At 57.1% G+C, this 25,215-nt stretch overlaps 1 protein-coding gene across 6 annotated transcripts in view; it reads right to left on the reverse strand.

Annotated features, from left to right (window-relative positions):
* Positions 1 to 445: 445 nt before the first annotated feature.
* LOC126034279 (ankyrin repeat and fibronectin type-III domain-containing protein 1-like) overlaps positions 446 to 25,215 on the reverse strand; it is a 256,666-nt gene continuing 231,896 nt past the window's right edge. For all 6 annotated transcript variants that reach the window (XM_049791787.1, XM_049791786.1, XM_049791783.1 and 3 more), the window contains 18 exons: positions 16,696 to 16,897; positions 16,184 to 16,391; positions 15,684 to 15,878; positions 15,302 to 15,415; positions 14,568 to 14,665; positions 13,031 to 13,121; positions 10,776 to 10,883; positions 10,417 to 10,516; positions 9,670 to 9,802; positions 8,320 to 8,439; positions 7,719 to 7,934; positions 7,200 to 7,366; positions 6,725 to 6,875; positions 5,796 to 5,964; positions 5,357 to 5,523; positions 4,593 to 4,803; positions 3,619 to 4,277; positions 446 to 1,633 (listed from right to left, as the gene is read on the reverse strand). In XM_049791787.1, the coding sequence (XP_049647744.1) occupies positions 1,346 to 1,633; positions 3,619 to 4,277; positions 4,593 to 4,803; positions 5,357 to 5,523; positions 5,796 to 5,964; positions 6,725 to 6,875; positions 7,200 to 7,366; positions 7,719 to 7,934; positions 8,320 to 8,439; positions 9,670 to 9,802; positions 10,417 to 10,516; positions 10,776 to 10,883; positions 13,031 to 13,121; positions 14,568 to 14,665; positions 15,302 to 15,415; positions 15,684 to 15,878; positions 16,184 to 16,391; positions 16,696 to 16,897 (3,397 nt within the window). In that variant the 3' untranslated portion in view covers positions 446 to 1,345. The remainder of the gene's footprint in view (positions 1,634 to 3,618; positions 4,278 to 4,592; positions 4,804 to 5,356; positions 5,524 to 5,795; positions 5,965 to 6,724; positions 6,876 to 7,199; positions 7,367 to 7,718; positions 7,935 to 8,319; positions 8,440 to 9,669; positions 9,803 to 10,416; positions 10,517 to 10,775; positions 10,884 to 13,030; positions 13,122 to 14,567; positions 14,666 to 15,301; positions 15,416 to 15,683; positions 15,879 to 16,183; positions 16,392 to 16,695; positions 16,898 to 25,215) is intronic.

Consider the following 25,215-nt stretch of genomic DNA (forward strand, 5'->3'; position numbering starts at 1 on the left):
TGGCTGCCGCTTGCTTGAAAGTGTTTGTGCCAGCTGCAATACAGCTGTGAGCTCTTGCTGCCTTCCACGCTCTTCTCCTGGTGTTCTTCCCTCAGTAGAGGCTGCAGGACCCGATTAATGCATTTAACTGCAGATGCTCGGGCCCTACAACCACCGGGTTTCCAACACCACGTGGAGGTGACTGCCTTTGCATGCCAAAGCTTATTTTACTGCCTTACAGAGCAATGAAGCCCAGAAAAACATTTTTAACTTGCACTTTGCTCCCACACATGTGATTTGCGTGTTAACATAAACCTCCATAGGGTGGAAAGCATCTCATTAAACACTCCTGGGAAAGATGAGCTCAGCCCTTGAAATCAGGGTGAATTTGGGGGATGAAGGAACACTACACATCAAGACGCAAGAAGGAAAAGAGTGATACGCAGTCAGCAGCAGTCATCTTTACTATGGACCACAGGAGATCAGAAAAATAACCTTGTTAACAAGAGACCTAGTGGCTAACAAAATATCATGCTATAGGACGTACAAGAGAGGCCAAGCACAATCACCAGAACAAAACGGCAACCGAGGAGGAAAGGAAACCCCAGGGTGTGCACAGGGTGTTGCAGTAGATGCCCTATAGCAAACCTCTAGTAGTGGTATCAACACAGCTGTGTGCACGGCTGTGTGTGGGGGGCTGGCTGCGTGGGTTCCTTTTGCCTTTAAAACAAGTCAAAGGGTCTTCACCTCTTACACAACTCCAGTGTCTCTAGCACAATTATTATTAATTTTTTTTTCACGAAAAAATAATAATATCATTTTGTTCCCAGAACTATGTGCAAGAATTGTTTCTTCAGGTACAGTGAAAGGAGGGCAAATAGGAAAACACCCTTCTCAGTGCTGTCCTTGTGACTCGTGCCCTCTCCTCATTGACACCGCAATCCTCCCCAGGAATCCTCTGTGGCTTTGCCATCAGTGAATCCCAAACAAGGCTTTTCAGAAAAAGAACGAAAAAAAAAAGGTATTGCTGCTTCTTCTTGTAATATTTTTCCTCTCTCTCCCCCTCTTTCCCCTTAAAAATGTTTACTTTCAAAAATTCCATTCCTGCAGAGATTCCTCCCAAGCTCTGAGGTCTCTGCACTCCACCCTCCTCTTCTGCAGTCAGAAAAACTGAGTCTCGACGTCTCTTTGGTTAAAAAAAAAAACAAAACAAAACACAAACAAATAACACACAGCCCAGTTTGATCCCATTCCACCCCGCGGACGCCTGATGAGAGGGTGTCTGTGGAAGAAGGAAGCATCAGAGACGAGCTGTCTGCTCTCTGGAAGCTGAGGTCCCCACGCCGCCCGGCCGGCTCTCCTCCTCTCATACGGTGGTCGCTGGCCCATACTGGAGCACCAGAGGGGACGTCTCCTTGATCCGGACGTAGAACCGCCCCTCAGGCCGGGTAGTTTGGAGGGACAGAGGCAAGAAGTCATCGGGAAGCCACCGCTCGCTCTCGTCGGAGGCGAACACCAGTCCGAAGTGCTCCAGCTGCTCCTCGCCGTAGCAGAAGGCGGCCGAGCTGCCCAGCACGCCACGGGAGACGTCGTTCATCTCGAGCACCACCAGCTTCACCACCTCCCCGGCAGACGTCTGGCTGGTGATGTGCAGCTGCAGAAAGAGAAAGGTGGGAGAGATGGATGGTAAGGGGGAGGAACGAGGAGGAACCGGGGGCCAGAGGCAGCACACGGTGTCCTACAGTGGTGATCATTAGGGTGGAGGAACAGCCGCCCCAGTGAGCAAGCGGCAGCAGCCTGGTGTCGAGCCGCGGGCTCGCCATGCCCAGGGACGCCCAGCATGCCGGGGCCCCAATTCAGGCACTGCTTTCTGGTCTCCACTGCACTCTCTGATTCCTTACAGCTCACCTCTTGCACGTGTCACCTATGGCTCGCCTGTTCTGCTCAGGCTGCCCTACCGTCCCATTGCTTGCAGCTGGAGAGGGATAGTCCCAGCCCTGCTCCTAGCACCATGGAGGGATCTGCGTAAAGTCCCTCCTGTGAGTAGGATCCAGACCGTCAGACCAGCTGAACCACAACGGCTCTGCCAAACTAGCTGAAGCCTCTTTGGGAAGTGGTGCTAGATTTCGTCCCGTTCACAAGCTTGGAGTTCTCCCACCAACAGCTACCCTCGCTCTCCCTCTCTGCTTTCTTGTGGACTGCCCTCTGAATCCTGAATATGGCCGAGAAAATGAGCTCATCTGGGCTCTGGCCGCTCATGACGGTCGGAAGCCCACTACTTGACTTCAAAGGCCCTAAAGTGGGACATCCATCCTTGCCCGGGCAAGGCGACGGTTTCCTTTGGCACATCCATAAGGGCTCGCGGAGTGCCGCGAGCAGTGCCCCGGCAGGGTGGTCTGAGCCCTCGGCCCACATGAACCCTGGCAGCTCCGAACAATCATCGCAGGGCTCAGCTGATTTACGCCAGCCGAGGAGTCTTTCCTTTGAACTCTGCTTTCTTCGAGAAGAACGTCGTAAAACGCTTTCAAGCAGGCGTGTCCAGAGCTTTGCAACTTCAAAAGCCACGTGGGCAGCCCGCCAGGAACCCGAGGGCTGCGCTTCAGTTGCATAGAAATCTATGGTAATTTCTCAAATGGAAAATAAATATTGCGAGTCAGATTCCCCTCTGCTTCTAACGTCCCCACTGGGTGCGGAGAAACTGGCTATCAAAACTCCCCAGCCATAAAACCCATCAACCCATCAGCTCTGTCCTTCCTCTACCATTTTACGGACAGGCTGCACTCAGGCTGCTCCGTCAGTCTCCTCTCTGGGCACTGGCAATGTCGGAAGGGAAATTTCACTAAGGAAAGGAGCTTCATGGCTGGGAGCAAAGGAGGTGGCAGAGCTGGAGGGGGACCTGCCCGAGACTCATGCCCTGGGGGACCTCCTCCATGGGGGTTCCCACCCAGAGCAGGTGAGGGTGATCAGAGCTGAGAGGAACCAGGTCGCACAGCAGCTTCAGCAGACCCCAATGCCTGCAGCAAGGAGGCAGCTTTGCCTGCTCCCCTTCACGGGTGGGAGACGAGTGGCTCCTGCTCTCCCTTCCCCAAAGGCACACAGGGCTGGAGCAGGGGCGAGCACAGACCCTGGGGAGGCTGTGGGAGGACCGGGGACAGGGCACGAGGGTGACAGCTGGATTTTGGCTGGGGGGCTGATACGTTTTAACACCAGGACGTGGCGAGGGAAACCCATCAGGGGGACCTTTGCTCACTGCCTGCCCATGCTGGGTGGCACTAACCTACTCTCAGCTGCAGAACCACGGACTGAGAGCTGAACCATGGCTCCACTGCCTTGTTCCCCTAAAAATACCCTACCCGTGGCCCTAGGTCACCCCCTCAGCAGCAGCGGCTATCGGTCCTGCAGAGCCACGCGCCCCATCCTGCGCTGCCGGGCACCTCATCACTATTGCAGGGACAAAGGGACACAGGGCAGGAGTGCTGTGGGTCTCCAGGGGACCTCAGCCCTAGGATGGTGGAGGATGGAGAGGGCAGTGCCAGGCGAGGGACACGCGAGCCCCCGCTGCCTGCCTTCCCCATCCTGCCAGCCCTTTCCATCTGGGCACGGCAGAGCCACAGTGCTGTCCTTTGCAGGCTCTGGTACCTTGACACTGGTCTCTTTGGAGAGTCCAGTTTCGTACTGAGGACAGACCCGCAAGGTGACAGAACCCGGCTTCTTCCCTCGGTCGGCCAAGCACCCGGGCTGCTCCTGGAAGTTCTGAGTCCACTCAGCTGAGCGTGTCCGGAAGACGGGCTCAGAGCCCTGCCCGCCCCGGCCGTGCTCGGGGCTGGACGTTGAGCCAGTCCCCAGCCTAAGCTGGCCGCAGTGGCCCGCGGTCCTGCTCTCTGTCGGGGAGCTGTCAACGGAGCCGGGGCAGGACTTTCTGGCTGCCTGGCAGAGTGGTTTGGGGAAGTCCAGGCTGCTGGTTCGAACGCAGTATGCCTGTCTCTTCTCTGTGATACGCAGCAGCTCGATCTGTCGGCTGGGCAGGACGAAGTCACTGTCGTAGAGCTCAGGGGGCGGCCGGGGTTCCTCCAGCGGTGGTGGTGGCAGTGGTGGGGTCTTTTGCTCGTGGGTCTGCAGGACGTCCGGGGCACTGTCCCGGAGGGTGCGGGTGACTCTCCTGCTGCAGCACTCGGGCCCCGAGGAGGAGTACACCAGGTCGAGCTCCTTCGGGCTCTGCGCCCTGCTGGAGTCGTAGTCGCTGTCGGTGGCCAGGAACACCTCCGAGGAGCCCTCCTCGTCCGACAGCCCGTGCAAGTCTGCGAGGGGTGTAAGAGAAGCAAAGAGGGGCTCAGCCTTGCTGTCGGCAACCCTGGCTGAGGGTTTGCACCAGATGGAGTCCAAGGAAGTCCCTGAGCTTTTACCCCCTTGCCATACACCCGTGCTGTGCTCACCAAGGTACAGGCAGAGCAGGTCCTGCCCCAGCCAAGACTGACTACCCTGCTCATACTCCCAGTGCCAGCCCTGCCTGCACCCCCACAGTACAGCCAGCCAGAACAGCCCTCCCTGTCCCCGTGAGCACGGGCAGTCCCCTGAGTCCATCTGGCAGGAGGTTTGCAAAGCTCAGTCCTTACCGGAGTTGAGCTTACGGCTGGTCTCTGGCGAGGGTGCTGGGGAGGGAAGGTAGTCAAGGTGGGACGAGGTGGATTGGGTTTTCTCCTTCATTGCTTCACCAGCCTCGCTGAGGAAGCCACTGAGAGACACCCCACAGGAGGGCTGCTTGTACCGGGCGTGTTGCAGGGCATCCATAATCCAGCGCATCTCGCGCCAGATCTCCTCCATTTGCTGCCAAAATAGAAAACAAAGGATCCCTTTCAAAAAGCAAAAAACAGCAACAAAAAAGCCCTACAGCAAAACACAGGCTCTCTCCACACACCTTTCCCAAGAGGTGAAAGCTCTGGGGGAATCCCCGAGTCAGAAAATCCCAAGAAAGTGCTCTCAGGTGGGAAGATGCTGCTTTGACCACCAGCAGCTGCTGGTTCAGCAGGACCTGCCTGCTGCAGGCAGGGGTGCTGGGAAAGGGGGTAGCGTGGGGTGCTCTTTTGCACGTCCATCCCAAAATGTGCTTCCAGGCCCTCTTCTAGCAAGGTGGGGACCTGCAGAGCAGGAGCTGCCGTCTCTCTAATCAGGATTTTTAAGGTGATCGTTGCAGTCAGAAGTTGCTAGACAAAGCCCTGCCTGCTGCTCCCCATCTGTCATGTCAGAGACACCCCACACGGTCACAGCCACCAAGACCAATGAATGCTCCTGCAGCTCATCCAGGGCATGACTGTCCTGGGCACGTCCCGTGGGCACCGTCAAGCCTGGCTCCCTCCCAGTGCCCTCCTGCTTCGTGTACCTGGATGTAGTCCTGAACCTGCTGGTGCCTCTGCTTCGCTGTGGAGAGTTCGGTGTCAGAGAAAGCCTCCCTGAGGCTCTGCTGAGAGAGGAGCGACTCCAGCTCCAAGAGGGCGGACACCTGGCAGTACTGGGTGATGAACTCCCGGTCGTATGTGAAGAAGTGGACTGGGGAAAGGAAAAGAGAGGGGGGGATGAAAAATATCAGGTCCCTTTTTGTCGATGCCCTACAGGCTCCTCCCTGCTCACCCAACACAGGGAGGAGGCGATGCTGTCTGCCCTCTAGCCTACCTGGACAGCCCTCAGCATCCCCCTCCATCCTTCCTCTCCTAGGGAAGGTGAGGGAGCTCCAGCCCACCCCACTGCCCGTTCCAGCTCTTGGGAGGTCTCAGAGGACAAGGGGACCAGTAACGTTGGGTTCTGGCGTTCCCTCTCCTCACCTAGCTCGAAGATCTGCAGCGGCAGCGTGAGGAAGCCTGAGCGAGGGGTGTAGGGGTTGTTCTGGCCTGGAGCAGTGCAGACGTCGTCCGACGGAGGCAGCAGCAGCAGGAAGGAGACCTGGCCCCCAAAGTCCAGCACCTCTTGGCTATACAGACGGAAATCTTTGGCCTGCAAGAAGACACTGCAGGTAACAGCTGCAAACATCACCTGGTGGGTCCTCCATCAAGTCCTCAACCCCAGAGGAGTCCTCAGGGACCACCTGCAGCCATGGGACACTGCTGTTTCAGCACACAACCAGAGGCTCCTTGCTTCTGGCATAATCTGCACACCTCCCTTTCTCTCTTATTTCTCCTCAAAGTCTCTAAACTACTGGTCAAAGTCACTACAACAGGGTCTCAGAGATGAAGTGCCACCAGCGATGCTCTCAGCCCTGCCCAGAGAGGTGCCCTCACAGCTGCCTGGCCAGAAGAACGTGCCTGGCACTGGGGCTGGTGGGCACCTTTCCAGCGAATACTCAGCATGGTGGAGGAGGGATTTCTCCCTGTGCAGTCTGACGCAGGGAGCTGCAGTTCTGTCCCACCACTGGCCAGGGACCATTCTGCTTTGGAGGGGCAGAGTTGGGCTGGTCTCATGCTGCAAGGGTTGAGCCCAGGACCAAACTACACAGCAGGCAATAATGCAAACTTCAGAGGTACAGGTGAGGGTAAGACAAACAGCTCCTGTGGACACTGTCTCTGGGCAGGCAGATGCTTCAGATGCTGGTTGTCCACCACTTGCCTTCTATTGGCACAGGACTAAAATCTCACTGATGCTTCAGGCCCCCAAAGAGGGACCAGGGGCTATGGTACCCTGCCTGCCGTAGTGACCAGCATGGTGCTGCACGGCCCCTTCCCCTCTCTCCTCCCCAGACCTCAGTACCTACCCGTACCTCTTGCAATGGGATGTTGACCAGGGTCATCAGCTCCTTGATGGCCACTTGGAGCTCCTGAAACAAGTGGTTCTGGGAGGTCTCAGACTCTGGTTCCGCAGGAACAGGCTCCTCCACACTGGCCATCTTCTGCAGCCATTCCCACTCCTCCCTGGAGAAGGGAGAGACAGACACATGAAAGAAGGAGCAGCTCGGAGTGGACCTGAACGTGCAGTCACTATGAGAGCTATGTTTGCTTGGCTGTTCCTCCCCCAGACAGTGCAGCACCTGAAAGGCTGTGGGAGCTGTGGAGGTAGAGGGGGACCTTGGTTTGCTCCAGCTCTAGGCTGCCCTGCATGGCAGGCAGTGGGGCTGAGGGGGAATATTACACTGCTGCCAGGAGCCCAAGAGCAGAAGCAGGAGGTGATGGATGCTCTTAGGCTGGATGGGACAGAGGAGCCTGGCTGCCCTGGGTGAGCTGCCCTGCAAGCCCCACCTGGAGATATTGGGGTTGGAGCGAATCTTGACATGGCACAGGATGTTGGGGAGCCGCTCCGGCACCAGCACTCGGATCTGATCCACGGCACTGCAGAGCTTCAAGTAGCCCAGGTAGAGGCCCGGGGAGAGGGCATGGCTGCTCCGCTGGTGGTAAGCCAGCTTGTCCTGAGAAGAAAGGCACTGCTGGATTGAGCAAGCCCTCACAGTGGGGCTCTCTCCTGCCCTCCTGCCAGGTGCTGCAGCACAGCCAGCCCAGCCAGCAGAAAGGAAGTGGCAGAGCAGGCACAATCCAGTGCTGCCGGGAAGAATCCGGCACCAGGCTGATGCCTCCCCTCGAAGCAACAGGATTTTCACAGGCTGGTTGGGCTCTGCTCCCCCTCTGCCTGCAGCCAGGACCAAACCCTTGGTGGCCTGGGCTCTGCCGTGACCTTTCCAGCCTGAGGGGGAGCAGAGAGAGCTGGTGGTGCTGCAATGGAGCCCACTCCAATCCCCTCCCGCAATGGCACTGGCGCAGCACCTGGACGGAGATCAGCAGCGTGTCCAGAGCGGTGGGCTCCTCTGGGGAGGACACGGACTTGCGGCTGGTCTGCAACTTGCAGATGGGAACCCAGCGGACGCTCTCGAAGGTCTGGTTGGTCTTCACCTCCTTCAGGGTGACGATGAGGATGTTACCCTGTTTGTCTTTGATGGGTTCAAAGAAGACCTGCCCAAGGTCCTGGATCCCGAGCAGCCCCTGCATGATGGGATGAGAACGGCAGCAGAAAGCAGAGTGTCAGGGGACATCCTTGAGGCACAGTGCTCTGTGGGTCTGGGCAGCTGGGATGTGACTGGCAGCTGCCTGCTGGAAACCAGCCTGCCCCGCAAAGCGCCCACTGAGAGCCCCCAGCCCATCCACGTGAGTTTACCACGAAGCCTGACACCTCATCGCCCCACAACCAGGGTCCTGCCAGAGAGGACAAGGCAGGGGCACCCAGTCCTGCTGCTGACTGAGCCATGGGCAGGACTGGCAGAGCCTGGGGTTTTCCTCGGTGCAGCACTTCCACTTGCTGCTCCCAAGGCAGCCTGGCCCACAGAGCCCCCCCACCAAGTGCTCACTCCTCCCCCTGGCCCACCCTCACCTGCATTTGTGAGATGGCAAGCAGCATCTTGAAGCGTGTCTGCAGGATGCAGGAGCAGGAGGATTGGGAGACGGTGACACACTGCCGCAGCCACAGGATCTCATCCCACATGCATGACACCTGCAGCACACCAAAGGGCCATCACCACCAACTGCTGCTGCCTGCAGCTGGTTCACACAAAGGTGTTTTGGGGAAATTCATTTGCCATTCTGTTTGAGCTGGGTTAGGAATGGGCAGGGGCACGTATCACCTCTCAGCAGGGGTGCGATTTCCTATGCCACAGACACCCTGAGATGCCTCCAGAGCCTGTACGCGAGGGAGGCACCATGCCGTGCCCACCCAGATATCTGTCTTCATCTAGGACTGAGACCTTAAGTTTGAATAGAAGATAGCCAAGAGGAGGAGGTAGAATATAGCCTTCTCCCTCAGTAGATAAGGACTATCCAGCAAGATTTTGGCCCTGAGCTGCCCACCTGCCCTTTCACTAAGCCTACTGAGAGCGGAGGACCAGGCAGCAGCACCCTGCACGTCCTGCTCTGTACAACAGAGGCAGAGCTGCTGCGGCAGGATGCTGAGGTGAAGCAGTTAAACAGCTGAGAAGCCGCTGGCATCCTTGTGGAGAGGCAGCGCCCACCCATCATGGCACGCAGCCTGCCCAGCGTGGCAACGGTCCATCGCCCACCCGTCGCGGCACGCAGCCTGCCCTGCACGGCGCCGGTCCATCGCCCACCTTTGGGCTTCCAGTGGCTGGGTGGAAATGCCGTTCCCTAGTGGTTTCTCAATCTATGCTGAACCCCGGCAAGCAGCAAGCCTGCGGGCTGCCTGTGCTGCCAAGCCCCAGCACGTGGGGTGGAGGGGAAGCTGCTGCCAGCCGAAGGCAGTGGTGGTGCATGATGCCCACTTTGTTCAACCCAGAACTCTCAGGCTGCTACTGGCTCTCGGCACTGCTCTGCCCCGTGGAGCACGAGGCCAGTGGCACAGCAGAGATCCCAGAGGCAATGCTGGGAAGCCCAGGAGCCGCCAGATGTTGTGCTGTTTGGTGCAAGTAGCTTGTGCTCCCTTTGTGCACGTGAGGTGTCCCCTGACTCTGCTCCCAACCTGAATCAGCCCCAGCCAGCCCCAGTGAGAGCCCCACAGTGCCCCACGCATGATGGGCACTGCTGCCTGCGCAGGGAAGGTGCTGCAATGAAGGTGCTTTGCAGATCGTGATGCTCCTAGAGGACACAGTGTCCGAGGTGGTGGCCATCATCTCAGCAGCTTCCAGGGTGGTGGCCAAGCAGACAGAGATGTGTCAGGAGAGATGCTGCTGCCATGCCCCAGAGCACAGCACAGGGTCCCTGGGCCACCCACCTTGGTGAACCAGAGAAAATCCTGCATGAGCAGGCAGGAGTAGGTGTCATCAATCTCCACCACAGGGATCTGGTCTTCATGGGTCACCAGGATATTGTCGTCCTTGTAGAAGATGGCTGTCAGGTAGAGGCCTCTGCATGGGAGGGAAGACAGACTTTAGTGTCACCCCCAGCTGCCAGCTTCATTTCCCAAAGGGTCTCTCTCCTGAGGGCAGAGGAGATACCCTGCCCCAGGTCTCAGCTCCTCTCCAACAGCCTGTGGCAGAAGAGGCATATGGCCAGTAGAGTAGCAGGAACAGGAACCCAACACTACCAGGAAGGCAAGCCTGTCTGCTGTCACAGCTGATGCCATGGCCAATGCCCCAGCCAGCACAAGGGAGGGCGATGGGGCCCAGCCTGTGCAGGAGACGCCGGGGTGCCTGGAGGCCAAGCGTGAAGGTGGGTGGTGGGAGGGTGGTGGGGTCTGGAGGAGGGTGGGGTGTTGGGTGATGCTTGGAGGTGGTGCAGGGATCTGGATATAGGTGCAGCTTGGCCAGTCCAAATGGAAACACCAAGGAGAAACATTTGATTTCTGGGCAATGGGACTCATCTGCACTGACACTGTCAGCTTCCTCCAGGCAAGGACGCACCTTTGAGCACCCTCAGCCCCCGGCTCGCACACACAGCTCACAGCTGCATCCAGGACGGGCAGCCCTATGTCCCCGCTGAGAAAGGGGCTCTCCACCACCCCCGTGCACCCGCCTCTCACCGCTTCAGCGTCTTGAGAAACTTGCTGCCGGGGTGGAAGAGGTGCTTGAGGCTCTTGGAGACTGAGTGCTTCCTGCTCTGGGGCTGGTTCTTGCAGGGCTCTGGGGAGCAGAGAGCAGAGGATGCTGCAGCAGGAGATGAAGAGCTGCACCAGCAGCTCACAGCCCACAGCACGGCATGCCAACCCAGTGGGAAGGCTCTGCCAAGGTCCCACTGCCTGAGCTGTCTCCCTGCTATGCTCATCCATGGGCTAGACCTATTCCTGGTAGCACCCCAGCCCCCTGGACCACACCACAACCTTGGGGGGCCCGGTTGGATCCCCCACCCCAGGCTCCCCACAGCGCTGCGCCATGCACTCACCGTGGCAAACGCAGTGCTGGTGGACAGTCTTCACCTGGCCCAGCAGATGGTCCAGAGCTTCAGCTTGTCCCCTTCGCCGGGGGGCCCGGCCGTCGTACTCCCGCCAGTCTGTGGGGGACAGACCAGCATCACCCTTTGGCCTGGGGGAAAAAGGGGTTCCTGTCCCCTCCTCCCCACGGCACATCACCTCCTGGCACCCCACCCGGGTGTCCCACAGACACAGCATGGCATGGCAGCAGTTGGGGGTGCTGGGCACCTCTGGGCAGGCTGGGCTTTGGGAGATTCCCCAGTTTTGTGCCACTCTTCCCAGAAGCACCCAAGCTCTGCACAGCAGCCCATGGCCACTGGCCATGCTGCAGCACGGCAGGGACATGGCAGAGGGAAAGAACAAGGTCCCGTCTGTTGCTGCTGCACTTCACTGGCCTTAAAAAATAAAATTCTTTCCAGTGTCTTCCTCCAGGTCTTCCCCGGAGCTGCAGCCTTCTCCAGGCGAGTGCCGAGAGCTGGGCTCACCTCGGCAAACACATAAATAAGCTCTCCTGCCAGCTCCACCCGTTGCGAGATGGCAGCAGGACCAGGAGCATGGCCAGGGACCCGCCGGCGCTTCTACATTAGCTTTACATTAATTGCTTTAAACACCCCCTGTGTCCTGCCTGCTGCTGTTTTCCATGGAAAGTTCAGCTCTGTTAACTTTGGCTGGGGCTCACCACTATTTTTAGGAGCTTTAAAAACACCCAGGGAGGTGCCTGACTATATTCTGCTGGGCCAGGGAGGGATCTTTACTGAAGGGAGAAATATTAATGGAGATAAAAATAAATAAAACCCACTCATGTCTGATTCACTTCAGCCACACTCTGTATCAATGCTGCATGGATCTTGGTCACAGGGAATGTGACCTGTGCAGGATGGCAAAGGGGATTTAAAGTGGGTGCAAACACATTCAACACCCGCTGCCAGGACAGAGTAAAGCCAGGGCAATGCAATGCATGCGTAGGCTCGCTATATGCATTCATATACATGCAAATGTATTTTTGCATCTTTCCATACCAGTGCCATCGTGCTTGTGTATCTGCAGCTAGAGCTACGCACGGTGCGTGCACACCTCTGGCCCCACTGCCGTTCACGTGCTGTCAGAACTGCATCTCGACCTGCACATGGCGCATTCATGGCTCACGTGCAGCGGCACGGCTGGTCCCTCGCTGCCTGCAAGTGTGGTGGCAGGGGCCGTGTGCCCACCGCCCTGCTGCCTGCTTGTCGGGATGGGCTCAGCCTCCCCAGATGTGCACGGGGCTGCTCCTTACACACCCGATGGCGCTAATTCCGCAGGACCGCCATGCAGCGGAGACCCGTCTCGGTGGTGAGGGGCAGAGGCAACCTCGGAGCCCACTCAGCCCTGAACTTCACTGGGGCTGCTCCATCCAGTTCAGCCCTTCTGGCCTGTCCCCAGCACCCTGGGGTGCCTTGTGTGACATCATTGGGTGGCTTTTGCCTCCTCCGCTTGCCATGGTGCCAGCGTGGGGAGGTGACCGCTGACAGCCCAGAGCTGGGCTCTGGTGGGGCTCATGACTCCCATCCCAGCTCAATGCCAGGGAATGCAGGTCCCTGGGGCTGGGCTGGATGGGTGAGAGCATGCAGTGGCACAGGGAGGCCTCCAGGCCCACTGCCACCCGGGACCGGGATGGCTCTGAGCCCTGGGGTGGCACTTCAGGGGCTGAGCTGGGGCATCCCACCATGTCACGCCTCAGCACGTGCCTACAGTGGTTTTGCACAAGCTGGGCCACTTTGGGGCAGATATCATTGAGGCAGTAGGGACTGACCCCTCCCAAAAGCTGCCCTGCGCTAAGTTACAAACCTCTGCTAAAAAACACAGGGGTGTTTTTCCTTCCTACAGAGGAGATGGCTGCATTGCTTTCCTTTTAACTGAGAAAGCAAAACGTCCTCTCTCCTAGCTTCCTCCTTAGGATGAGCTGATCCAGGTTGCCTAAAATGGCTCAGCCCTTACCAAGCAGCCAGGAGAATTTCAGATTGAAAAATCAATATTTGGCAAAGCTCCTGTCAGCTGGAGGCAGCATCCCGGACCCCCGGGCACAGCCTCCTTGCCTGGATTGAGTCCCCAAATGCTGCCTCTGCTCCCTGGTCCACTATACCCCATGCCAGCAGCGAGAGGGACTCCCGGATGGCACAGGGAGCTGCTGCTTTCCCCCATCCATCCTGAAGCTGTGCCAGCTCCTGCGGGCATTCCCAGTGGTACTTACTGGAAGGGATGGCAAAAGGGGGTACGGAGGCTTGCGGGGGACCCCAGCCCTTCATGTTGTAGGCAGACACCTGGACGTAGTAAGCTGTGCCCTGCGAGGAGGGAAGTCACACTCAGCTCACTGGCACCTCTCCCAGCTCAGCATGCGAGGGAAGGAGGATACCACCCAGCCCAGTACACCAGTACACCACCATTAACTACTAAACTGGGAGCCTGCAGCCCAGGTCACCAGCTCTGACCTCCCCGAGCTGTACAAAGCTCTTGTTATCAGACACTAGAGAATCCCCACAGCCCAGGTGGGTGGTTTTGGGGGAGGCAGGGGAAGGATGGGACATTGCAAATGCCCCTTGCCAGGAGATGCTGCCGGCCCCACAGGCTTGGGGCTTCCGCAGCCTGGAGGGTCGGAGTGCTGCCTTCCCGCTGGGATGTCCAAGGATCTGGCCACTGGAGACAGGGAGCTGGCCCAACATTGTCGAGGGTTTGTGGCATGGCGACAGTGATTAAAGGCCTCTGATTAAAGCCCAGTCAAGCTGCCAGATGTTGCAAGGCCTCCAGGCACTCATGAAGGCAGACAGGAGCCTGTGAAGCAGCTCTGAAAGCATGATTGATGGGCTCGGGCCAGCTCCTTGCAGTGGCGCTGCTCTAGGCTCCGCTTGAGCCCTGTCCTGCCATGCACCAGGGCAGTTCTCCCACCCCAACAGCAGCTCCTGGGCTCCAGCAACGCTGCCTTGGCTAAGCCTCTCTAACCTTATCGAGGGCTTTCCCTGCTCCTCCAGCCAGCGGTCCCTGCCTGCCTGCATGCCCTGGAGCTTCAGTGCTGCACCCCCCTAGTAAGGGCAACCCCATCCATCCCAGCATCACCCCACGTTCCCATCCCAAACTCCATCTCACCGCAGTTCCCATCCCACCCTGTCTCCCCACTGTTGGTTCAGACTGGCAGCCCCTGGGGAGCGGACAGCTGACAGGCAGCATGGTCCCTGCGGTTCTCAGGGAGATAAAACAGCGGGGAGCCCCAGTGCCAACCAGCCCGTGACCTTGCCGAACTCCTGGAGATGGAGACGGGGCTGGTCCCCCCTCTCCAATGAGCGACAGGGCTGGTGTGAGGGGCTGATCTCTGCGGGTGGCAGAGGAACAAGATGCTGATTTATGGCCCAGGAGGACCACGGGTGGAGATGGGAGCGGGGTGGGGGACAGAGGATAAATCAGGCGCCTGGTGAATGGACCCATTCTGCCTTTCACTTGAGAGTCCTCAGGCACCCTGTGCAGGGGGTTTCCCCATTGCCAGGGCGGCCATGGCTGTGCAGGGACAGACAGATGTCTCTCTTGGCCCCACGCTCTTAGCTCTGCCCACAGGCTGTGCTGAACATGGCACGCACTGTGGCACAATCCTTTTCTTCCTGCTGGAAATGACACGCCATCCCCTACCCGCATCGGCTGCTGGGAATGACCCACTGAGCTGCACCGTGGCCAGTGGCTTTTCCCGACTGTGGTGTCTCCCCCTGCAGCCCAAACCGCCATGGGGCACCCCAAGAGCTCACCGACACCAGCCCCCGGATGGTGAAGTGCAGGTTCTTCAGCTTGTCGATCACGGCCTCCCCCAGCGGTGGTGAGAAAGTGGGGGAGCAGCTCCACTCCACTGAAAGGAGAGAGACCTCAAGGTGCTGCATGGCCCTGGAGTGGGGACAGGCTACCAGGGCTGGGTGCAGCACGTCGGGGCCAGCAGCTGCAGAGGGACCGCAGACAGCACCAGAGCTGGAGGCAGCTGAGCAAAGGCAGGGGAGAGGGGAGCCACAACAAGGGGGATGGCATGGGGAGCTGCGGACCTCCTCAACAAGCCATGCCAGGCAGGGTCAGCACCCTCAAGTGATGGGTCAGGACTTGGAGATGGGGGAAATTCTCCCAGAAGCAAAAAATATCTGGTTTAAATGGGTGAGGGGCACAGGAGCGGCAGGATGGCAAAGCCCCCTCAGTGTGCAGGATGAAGGGGTGGCAAACAAGTGGCACCCTGAGTTTTGCCTTGGTGCAGGACAGTGGTTTGGCCTAGTTCAGACTGTTCGGGTGGTGGCCAGGTTGTCCAGCAGCATGCAGCCCTAGCTCCTCCTGCGCTCGAGCACAAAGGCAGCTTGACAGGGGCTTGGCAGCACTTCCCACACCCCTGGCATGCTGGCATGGCGTGCACGGGGTGAGTGCCCCAGCATGCCCCACTGGCACACTCAGGGCACCTGCCATGGTTGCGTGTTCCCAACACTGCTGTGGGGACCCTGGTCCTTACCTTTGTACTTGGTGACGACGGCTGAGTTGATGCTCAAGGGCTCCCAGAAGGTCACCTGCACCGAGGAGCTGCTGGCCACGGAGAGGTGGACATTGGTGGGGGCATCCGGCACTCCTGGGGACAGAGACCGCAAGGACCACTACGGCAAGGATGGTCACTCTGAACCCCACGGTGTCCCTCCTGGGCCTCCCCCCATGCCCAGAGACACGTTCCTGGAGCACTCACCCCCTGTGCACCCATACAGCAAGACTGGCTACAGAGTGCAGGGATCCTCTAATGGGCGCTGGTGCAGCCCCGTGCCTGGACCATGCACAGCCCTGCTCCTTCCCCCTGCGGTGGGGACTGCCCCCCAGGTCCCCCAAGCCCTCCTGTGGGCACTCACGGGCATGCTCAAACCCTGCCTTCATGCGCTTGTAAAGTCGGTATCGCCACTCCCAGGCCTTAAGCTGCTTCTCCTTCTCCGAGCAGTCAGTGTTGGGTGCCTCGTTCACCACCTGTGCCGTCAACTCGTTGACACGCTGCTCTGCTTCCCGCACCAGCGTGGAAAGGTGCAGCGAGCGGCTCTCCAGGCTCACAACTGTGGGGGGAGTGGACACAGCAGTGAGTTCCAGGAGGGGAGCCAGGAGGAGGAAAGAGAAGGTGGTTAGGGCAAGCCCAGGCTCTGCTGGCACCAAGTCCCAAGACCCCATCCTCCCCTCCGTGTCCTGCTCCTGGGCTCCACCTGAGTGCATGGCTCTACCCGAGCCCCTGCTATAGCCTGCACCAGTTTCCCAGAGCCCAGTGACCGCCTCCCCACTCGGACCTCGCTGCCTGGCATTCCCCACTTCACCAGGCTGGAGACCCAGGTGACGGGCACGGCACGGTTCCCCCCCACCAACTCACAGTGCGGGCTCTCCTTTGCTCCTGCCTGCAGCAGGGCCCTGGCAATGGGAGCATTGTTGGTCATGATGGCGATGTCCAGGGGCAGTAGCCCCTCACTGTTGGGGGTGTTGAGGTCCAGCTCCTCGGGGCTGTACTGCTTCAGCAGCTCCTGGACCCTGTCTAGGTCCTGCAGCTCCACGGCCTCAAAGAGGGCGGCATTACTCTGGAACTGGGTGGAATGAGAAACACAGGTCAGCTGAGCACAGGGCACCCTCCTCCACCCCACCGAACACCCTAGCCCCTCACCAGCACCCCACAAACCCAAACAAGGTGGGCTGCCCTGGTCCCAGGGGCTCTGGAGCACCAGCTCTTTGCAGACACAACTGGATGATGTTGAGCAAAAACCTGGACCAGCTTCAGCTGAACCTGCTCCAGGGCAGCTTCCACCCAGGCATCAGCATCACCCACGCACGGACCCTCCATCCCCACCTTCCCAGCTGCAGCAGCGCTGGATGGAGCCAGCAGGCACTGACCAGGTAGGACTTGCGGAGCTTCTCCTTCTCGCCCCGTCCCGCCAGGCTGCCCTCATCGAAGGATGTGTAGTTAACGCGGAATTTTCCCGACAGGTTTCGGTAGAGCCTCTTGGCTGCGTTTGGTGAGGAAGGGCCTGGTGGCTTTCTGGCCTGTGCCAGCTGCAGGTCCCGCATCTGCTGCGTCATTTTAGGGGAGGATGACCTGGGAAAAGGCAAGAAGGTGTGGGGAAACGAGGCACATGAGGATGTGCCAGAAAGGCAGAGGCACATCTGTAGCGTTGGGACCAGGGCATGACCCAGGAGAGCCAGAGCAGTGCCGCCGCAGCACCCATGCAAATGGCTGCAAGGTGGATGCCGGTGCCAGCAATACCCTCATCCATCTGTTATCAGCCGAGGCCAGTCTGTTCCCCTTTCCCATTGCTGCTGCTGACCCTGGGCGGGTCCTGAGAGGCTCGTATGAAGCCTGCGGGTGAGACATTTCCTTCCAGACCCAAGGGCTGGTCTGGTCCCACACTGCCCTTGAGCTGGGATGCCCCAAGCAACTTCAGGCTGCTCAGCTCTGCAACCAGTCCCCATCCATCCCGCTAGGGAAACCTCTCCTTAATCCCAGTCTCCAACACGCAGCTCCTACAGAGATGGGCTGCCCCATCCAGGGCTGCCCAGACCCCCTCAGCAGTGGGGGCCACATGGACTGACAGCCCCCAGCCCCGTGCTGGGTGAGTGCTGCCCACCACGCATTTGGCTTGGGACGGCCTCATGCACCCTCTCTGCATCCATCCTACTAGCAGGAACCCGTCTCCTGTGCTTATTGCTGTCCCTCAGCCCTCTTTGGTACGTGACTTTCCTCAGGGTCTTTATTCCAGCAAAGGGCATCCTCTGAAAGCAAAGTGAGAGCAGGGAGTGGACAAAAGGCCATTTCTAATGGCACTGAGACAATGCCAGGTCCCAATGGGGACCAGTGACCCCCAGTCTCCTGCTCACCAGCAGACTTAGGCTCCACAGCTGCTCCTCACCTTCTCCATCCACCTTGATTAAGTTACAAAACCTTTTCTCCACTCTGATTTTGATTTCTACTTTAAATAGCGATGATAACTATGCACAAGTCACTAGGAAAGCTGGCATCTTTTCTTGCCTTCGGAGAGGGGGAGCCGCCCCTCTCCCTGTAGCCGTGACCCTCATGTCCCCACCAAGACTTCATCCCCACTGGGCAAAGTCCCCTGTTTCAGTACAAGCATGGCCTCGTTGCTGCGTGGGGCTTTTGCCCATGAGTCATTTCTTACAGCACCGAGGGTTTTCACTGGCGTCAAACATCTGATCCCCTTCTTGCCGTAGCCCGTGGCACAGTTCCCAGAAAAGGAGCAACAGGTCTAAAGAGCATTTAGTGCAACTACGCTGGACACAGTTTCTCTCAGTTTTGACCTCATATCCCTGTGTATAAGGTCAGATATTTTGGGGCAAGGTCTTCCCCGTATCACTTTATTGGTTAAATATCAAGCAAGGGGTAAGCGTGATAAAAAGCATGACAGTTGTCTAGGTCATGCCAAAATGCTACCGCGAGGCTGTGCCTGTGATGATGATGTTTATAAAGCCATCATCAGAAGGCAGGACATTAATAACAACCTCGCTATGTGCTCTTCATCATCCTGATTTCAGATTAGGCACAGTGGGCCGCAGAAGGCTTTAATGATTTTTCCTTTTATTACTGTGATATTTAAAAGCGGAAAATGGTGGGGAGGTTGGCTTCTGCCAATCACTCATCTCGCTGGCTTCAGCCTCCGGATTTAGAGGTCTTGAGTGCGGCCCAAGCTGCGGTGTCAAGTTGCTGCCCTGGATTCCTCCAGGGATGGGCATTATCCGTACGTAGGGCTTTACGGACCGGACAGACAGCGAACACCAACCACATGAGCTTCAGGTAGCAAGACACCCCTAAGCAACCATGGGGAGGTTGGTGAGATCTATGCAGCAGGGTCCTGCTGGTTCTGGTGGGGAGGAAGGGGAGCAGCTCTCTACCAGGAGGGCATCACCATGGTGGGAGAGACCTGCACAATGCAGGGAAGGGCTGGAGAACCAGCCCTCGGCTCACTGGGACCTACCCGGCTCTGGACAGAGAGTTCTCAGCTTACAGCTGTGGCAGCCTGAGCACATCGTGTTTCATCATGGACATGGAGCAGCTCCTGGCACGGCCACTACTGAAGGCTCCTTATGCCAAGGGCTCCACACATGGCACATACAAGCTTCTACAGATGGCAAGTACAAAATCCCAGATATCAAAGGAGCAGAAAATCATCACGCAGCTCTGCTGTCACTGGTGGACAGAAATTAAGAGAGAAAAGCCACCCCTGCCTGCACAGGCAGGGCACTCTGGCAGGAAGAAGAGGCAACCAGGAAGGCAGGTCCTGACCCACGGACCAAGCCCAAGAAGCAAAGTGCTATCTGACATACTTAGGAAAGAGAAATAACTGACTTGAGAGACTCTCCAGCAAAACCTTGCCCTTTCTTTTGTGTTTAAGAGCTCCCTGCTGCCTAAGTCCTCTCCCCACCTCCAGCTGCTGCTCGGAGGTGAAGATGGCTCTTTTAGCAGGGCTGTTGACAAGACGCCCAATTCCGCTGCGGTTCCCCTTCATCCAAGGAGGCAACAATGCTTTCCCACATCAGGAAAGGAAGTAAGACCCCAAAAGTACCTCTCTGGAAGCTGGAGCAGATCCCTGCTCCATCCATGTCTGCAGAATCAAGGTTTAAAAAAGGAGTGGTGCTTTGGAGCAAAAGCACTTCTTTTCTGCCAATTAAAATATATGGCAAATGACCCCATACAGGCAGACCGCACAATTTGGAGGAAGTTCTCTCAGAAATGGTAGAAACAGAGGCCACACAGAGAAATTTCTCACTATTTTCCCTCATCTGATTTGCTTTTAATGAGAAGTAAAGAGACGGAAATTATTCAGAGCTCAGGAGTGAACATCTATCTATATTAAACCGGCTGCCCCAAAGATAAAAGAGTTTTCTGACCTGTGGTTATGAGTCATCTGGACTCAGTGAAATAGTCTTGATTTATCTAGAGCTAAACTTTGCGGTGGAGCAACTGATAGCTGAAAACAACACCCGCAGATGTTGTGCCCTCAAGGTACAACCAGCCAACACCAGCTCACCCCAATGGTAAAGCCCCATCCTGCAGGGAGGTGGTGGGAGGAGGTCCCACCATCTCTGCCTTTCTAGTCTCAGTGCAGCTGAACTAAATTTATCTCAACCACAATCAGTTCTTGTTGCTAATTATTTACCTATGTACTGCAAACACCGCAGCAGGGGATGGGTGCTTTGCCTACCCCAGCAGTTCAGTTTTCTGGCCATGGGATATGTTTGTGACGACCAGGGAGGTGGCGTGGACATCAGGTCTGCAATGCCGTAAATCCCCATACCAGCAAACTCCATCACCCTCTCCGTGGAAGAGGCTGAGGTTCTGCGAATGGATGCGTTAGGACTGGCCAGACCCATCTCATGAAACCAATGTAATGATTTTTTTTTTTTTAAAGCACACGAGGATGGATGTGCATAAGACAACTTCATTTTATCCCTCCTTCTGTGATGAACACAGGCAAATCCACTGGGTAGTTTCTAACACTGTGGTTTTTGCATATTCTGGGTTTTAATGTTTCCAACACTGCAGATCTTGGCCTAGTAAAGAGTGTTAATAATTGTTGTAATTATGTGATTTTAAGTGCATTTTGTTTAAGGGCGTAGCCTCTCCGAGCCTCCAGCAGAGAACCAGTCCATGTCAGACAGGGCTGCTCTGTCCCACTGGCAAAGCCCAGACCCCGGGCTGGCTGGAAGGAGCCCTGCCTGCCCCAAGCCCAGTGGGAACTGGACATCCTTCCCTGAGCTCCCACGGGGATGGCCCACACCGGGCACTCACTGCATGAGAAGTACAAACCCCAGGGGGACAGTGGGCTTCATCCTCCCTGCCGCCATGTGCTCCCATCTCAGGGACAGAGGCTGGAGGTACCTGGACAGGCAGGCAAGGACCATCCTGCCCGCAGGTCACCATACGTGGCTGCTGGGGACCACAGTGACCATTCCATGCCACTTCCCACCAGTGAGAGCCCGGGCTGTAAAAAGACTCACGTGCAAGCGATGCTGTCGCTGGTGGCAATTGCCTTCCAGCCAAAAACCACGGCTGCCCGGTCCCTGCCACTCCCAATGCCGGCCGCGGAAAGGATTAGCTCACGGATGCCTGCCCGCACTGGCAGCGAGAGGGCAGACTCCTGCCCGCAGCAGCAGCCATCAGTTCAGTGCCACACTCCTGTCCTCAGGGTAAACGTGGGTGGCTGTCACTTTGGGAAGCTGCTCCCCACCGTCTGCAGCCTGATGCAGCAGAGAGAGAAGCTGCGGGGCTCTGCGTGTGAGAAAAAGGGAGCCCAAAAGACAGAGGATGAAAGGTGTTAATGCTTTGAAAGGGTGAAAGGACTTGGGGCATGGAGGAGAAGAAGGACTGGGTCCTTGCAGAGCTCGTTGTAGCCTCATGGCGCTGTGGATGTCAGTGGTATGTTAGCACAAGCTGCCAGGGATGCTGTCCTGAACCACGGTCCAATTCAGTCCATGGGGTCATCCAAAAAATGAACACGCAAGGGACAGGAGAAGCCTAAAAGCCAGTTATCAGGGAGAGCCAACCCAACCCCACACTGGCAGCTTCCATCAAGAGATCAGCTGGCAAGATCAACATACAGGCTGTTTCCAAAGAAATCTGAGCACGAGGGGTCTTTTCCTTGTCTGAGCACACTTAGCCCAACCCTGCGACCAGGGCCACGCTCACCCTTGGTGCATGAAGGAAATCACACACATGGCCACAGACACTCGGGCACCAAATACTCCACGGCAGATACCACTCAAGCTCCTAACACACGGAAACTCTTGGCTCATGGGGGCATGAACCAGAAGCCCAGTGTCCAGCACGAAGAGGAGCTGCTGATGTACTCGCATTTTTCCACTCTTTCTGCCCGAGTATAAGCAATTTTTCAGGACTGGGGAAACAGAGACTGGATCCAAAACAGAGCATGAGTAGGGGACCTCTTCCAAAAGAGTGGGATTTTATAACCCACCAAAAGGCACACTCAAAGCTAGGACAAAACACTGTACTTAGCATCCCTGCAAGGCAGCAGGACTCACGGGAGCAGCCTGCACACCAGTTACCCATCCTGAGGTGTGCAGATCTCAAAGGTATTTAAATATTGTGCGGTGGGTGACCCGGCCATGCAAAGATGGAGCAAAACACTCCTGCTCCGCGGAAACATCTGCGTGCCTGGAAAATGCACTTGCTTATTGAAACCTGGGTCCAGGGGAAGGCACCAAACCAGATCCAGGGCTTTGTTTGTTTGTTTCCTACAGATTTTCTCTTTTTTCCCCACTTGGCAAACCCACTGGGTTTTGTTTTGAATGGAGCTGAAATGAGCATGCCTCTTTTGTTTAGCAATAACAACTAACTTATATAGATCCTGCTCCTGCCAGTACATTTTTGTTTGAGCTCCAGAAGCCCAACGCTATTAGCCCAATGTTCGAAGGAGCTCAGCGTGGCTGCAAGGCCAGGAGATGCTGCACAGCACCCCGGTCAGTGCAGTCTCCTGAGCATCAGGCACCAGTTTAGCAATGCTGGTACGGCTGCACGTTGTCTCTGCCATCTCCATACCAGACACACTGTAGTACACGTAGGTGCTTCTTGAGGAGTTCATGACCCAAGGTAGCAGAGGGCAGACCCCGTGGCCACGCAGCCCACCGCATCATGGCACGATATTGGATTCAAAAGCTAGCTCTCAGCACCTTGGTACCTGAATAAGCTGGAGAAGAGCACATCCTGAGCGAGATCTGCACCTGCCAGTGTTCAGCGCCCCGCATCTCTGCAGAGGAAGAAGTGGAGGATCCCCCCACGGGAGCAAGAGGGGCTCAGCATCATGCCTCGTCATCCAGGCTGTTCTCAAAATCAGGGTGCTTTTGCATCCCTTGGGAACACTCATGCTGGGAGTGCAGCAGCTGTAGCGTGCAGTGAGGAACCCCTGGGACCAGCCCTCACTCGGCTGCTGGAGGGGCTGGGGCAGCAGGGAAGCACACAGGCTGGACAGGTGATGTCCTACATCATGGGGCTGGTTGGTGAGTCGGCAGCGTGTTCCCGCGGCACGTCCACGTCCTCCAGTGTAGCACAGCAGGGAAAAGCCTGCCAGCATGGCTTGCCCCCACCACACCTCCCTCCTAAATCATAGGCTCTGAATTTGGGAGAGACGGAGACTTCAGGACTCCAAGAAAGGTTTGGAGCCAACCAAGTAGATCGCTTGCTGACAGTCTGCAGAGGCCTCCCATAAAACACCCCATTTCTGTAGGCCTAGCAGTGTGTTTGGGGGAGGAAGGGAGCAGAGACACTCGAGCAAACTCTGCTGCAATACGATAATGCTACTGCTTCTTTCTTTTCTTCTTTTTTTTTTTTTTAATTAAGCGTCCCAATCACAGTTTTTAAATGAGCCCAGAAGGAGCCTGTGGCTCAACCCCCATTAAAATATGACCAAAACCAGACTGTTAGTTCCTTGGTCCCCCGTGAGACTCTGCCATCATGGTTGGGACTGCCATCATGTACACGCCATAGTCGCAAAGAGGCACTGTCCTGTCCATGTCCACACACGTGTGTCCCTGCTGGGAAGCTCCAGACCTGCCTGCACATGCAGCATTGCCAGGACACCAGGACACTTCTTGGTGACCATGCTAAGGACAGTGCGCAATGGCTGGCTCTCTAGCCAAGACAGACGATGCTGACGGTACCATCAGCCTGTGAGTGCCAGCCTTAAGCTGCTCTGAAGGGGGCACTGGCTGGCACACCCTGGCTCTGGGCATCCCAAGCCATCCCTTGAGGGAGGGGAAACATAAAATGCCAGAGACCCACACGGGCTCCATCTGCAGACCTGGGTCAGGAAAGAGATGATAGAGGGGAAAAGCAACGTCCACATCAGACCCTCGGCTCTGCACCCCAGCCCAGCTCCGCTGGCTTCACCGTTTTCATGAGAATTTACCCCAGCAGAGTTCCTGGCCCGCCCTGCCTTGAGGCTTGCACCTAGAAAATCTGCTTTTCTGCTTCGATGCTACCAAATTTCTGTGGGGATCAAGCTAAGTGGTATGTGCATTACAGACCGAGGGTATCCCTGCCTGGAGGGCTGCTCAGGTTGCAGCATTCCCCTGTCACCGGCACCACTTGTCCCTGGGGCACTTCCCTGTACCAAAAGCCCCCAGTCCCTCCCCACCAGCACGGCCACTGGGGATGGCAGATCTGCCCTCGGGAACTGTGCTCAGTCCTGGGCTCCCACCTCCCCAGCAGTAAACCCTGCTCCCTGTGCTCCCCGCAATGCCAGCCTTTAATTGCTGCTTGACATTAAGTATCTGAGCAAGGAAGTCTTGGGTAAATGTTCTTGCTATGGGAACACACAGTGCTGAGTCTCTTTAATTACATTGTTTTTGTTTGGCTTTTTTTATTAGTTGTGCTGTGGCTTCCCCTCCCTGACAGGCCAGCGAAGCGCACGCTAAATATGGCCGGGTTTAAAGTCTGCCGTGAAACCCGAACCGCGGCACCAGACTGGCTGGACTCGGTGCAAGCCAGGGTTACGCGGGACACACATTCCAGCCGCTGCGGTCCTGCTCCAGCCCCGTGCCCCCACTCCGTCCTGCTCAAACACCCGCCATTGGAGCAGCTCAGAGCACAACCACCACGCTCCGAAACACCTATGTAACCTCCTCTTCCTCATCCCACTAAATCCTGCTGGGAACACAGCCTAACCCTTTACTCCACGGACCCTCAAGCCAGCCCATCTCCATCGTACCCATCACTTCTACACTGGTCCCCATCACACCCCGTCTCCATCATACCCATCGCTTCCGCACTGGTCCCCATCCCAATATGCCCTGCCCCACACCTGCTCAGCCCACCTCCGGGCTGCCCCTCAGGGCCAAAGAGCGCTCTTCCCACTGGCCATGCCGCTTTCATCTTCCTCTGCCCCCCTTGTTATTTTAAAGGCATTCCAGAGGATGCTGTCAGGCTTGGATGTGGTTTGGTTGGGTTGTTTGTTTTCGTACTGGAGGTTTTATGATCGCACTGGGAACAAGCCCTAATTGAGCTGCAATTCGAATTGCAGTCCGTGGGTATTTGTTTCATTTTTGGAAGGGCTTAAACGGCAGCGCAGCTTAGGCTGGAGAACTCATTTGGTTTTAACTGGAACCTGATGGAGACAGGACTGAGCAGGACGGGCTGCCCCAAGCCATGACCAAAGCTCATGGGGAAGCCCTGCACAGCCGCCCCGGTGCCAGGTACCCACGGCAGCAAGAGGCAGTGCTGGGTGTGACCACAGCCCTGTGACCACCCGAAAACCCCGCTGCTGCCGGGCAGGAGGCAGACGGAGCCAGTCCTCTGGTGCCAAAAGCCAAGCGCGCAGCCCTGGGGCCTGGCTCGGTTGGGGCTTACAGACACTCTACAAACCTCTATGTCCTGCAAACCTCTGTGCC

Source organism: Accipiter gentilis, chromosome 33 (genome assembly GCF_929443795.1).
Source record: "Accipiter gentilis chromosome 33, bAccGen1.1, whole genome shotgun sequence".
In the NCBI taxonomy this organism is placed as follows: Eukaryota; Metazoa; Chordata; class Aves; order Accipitriformes; family Accipitridae; genus Astur; species Astur gentilis.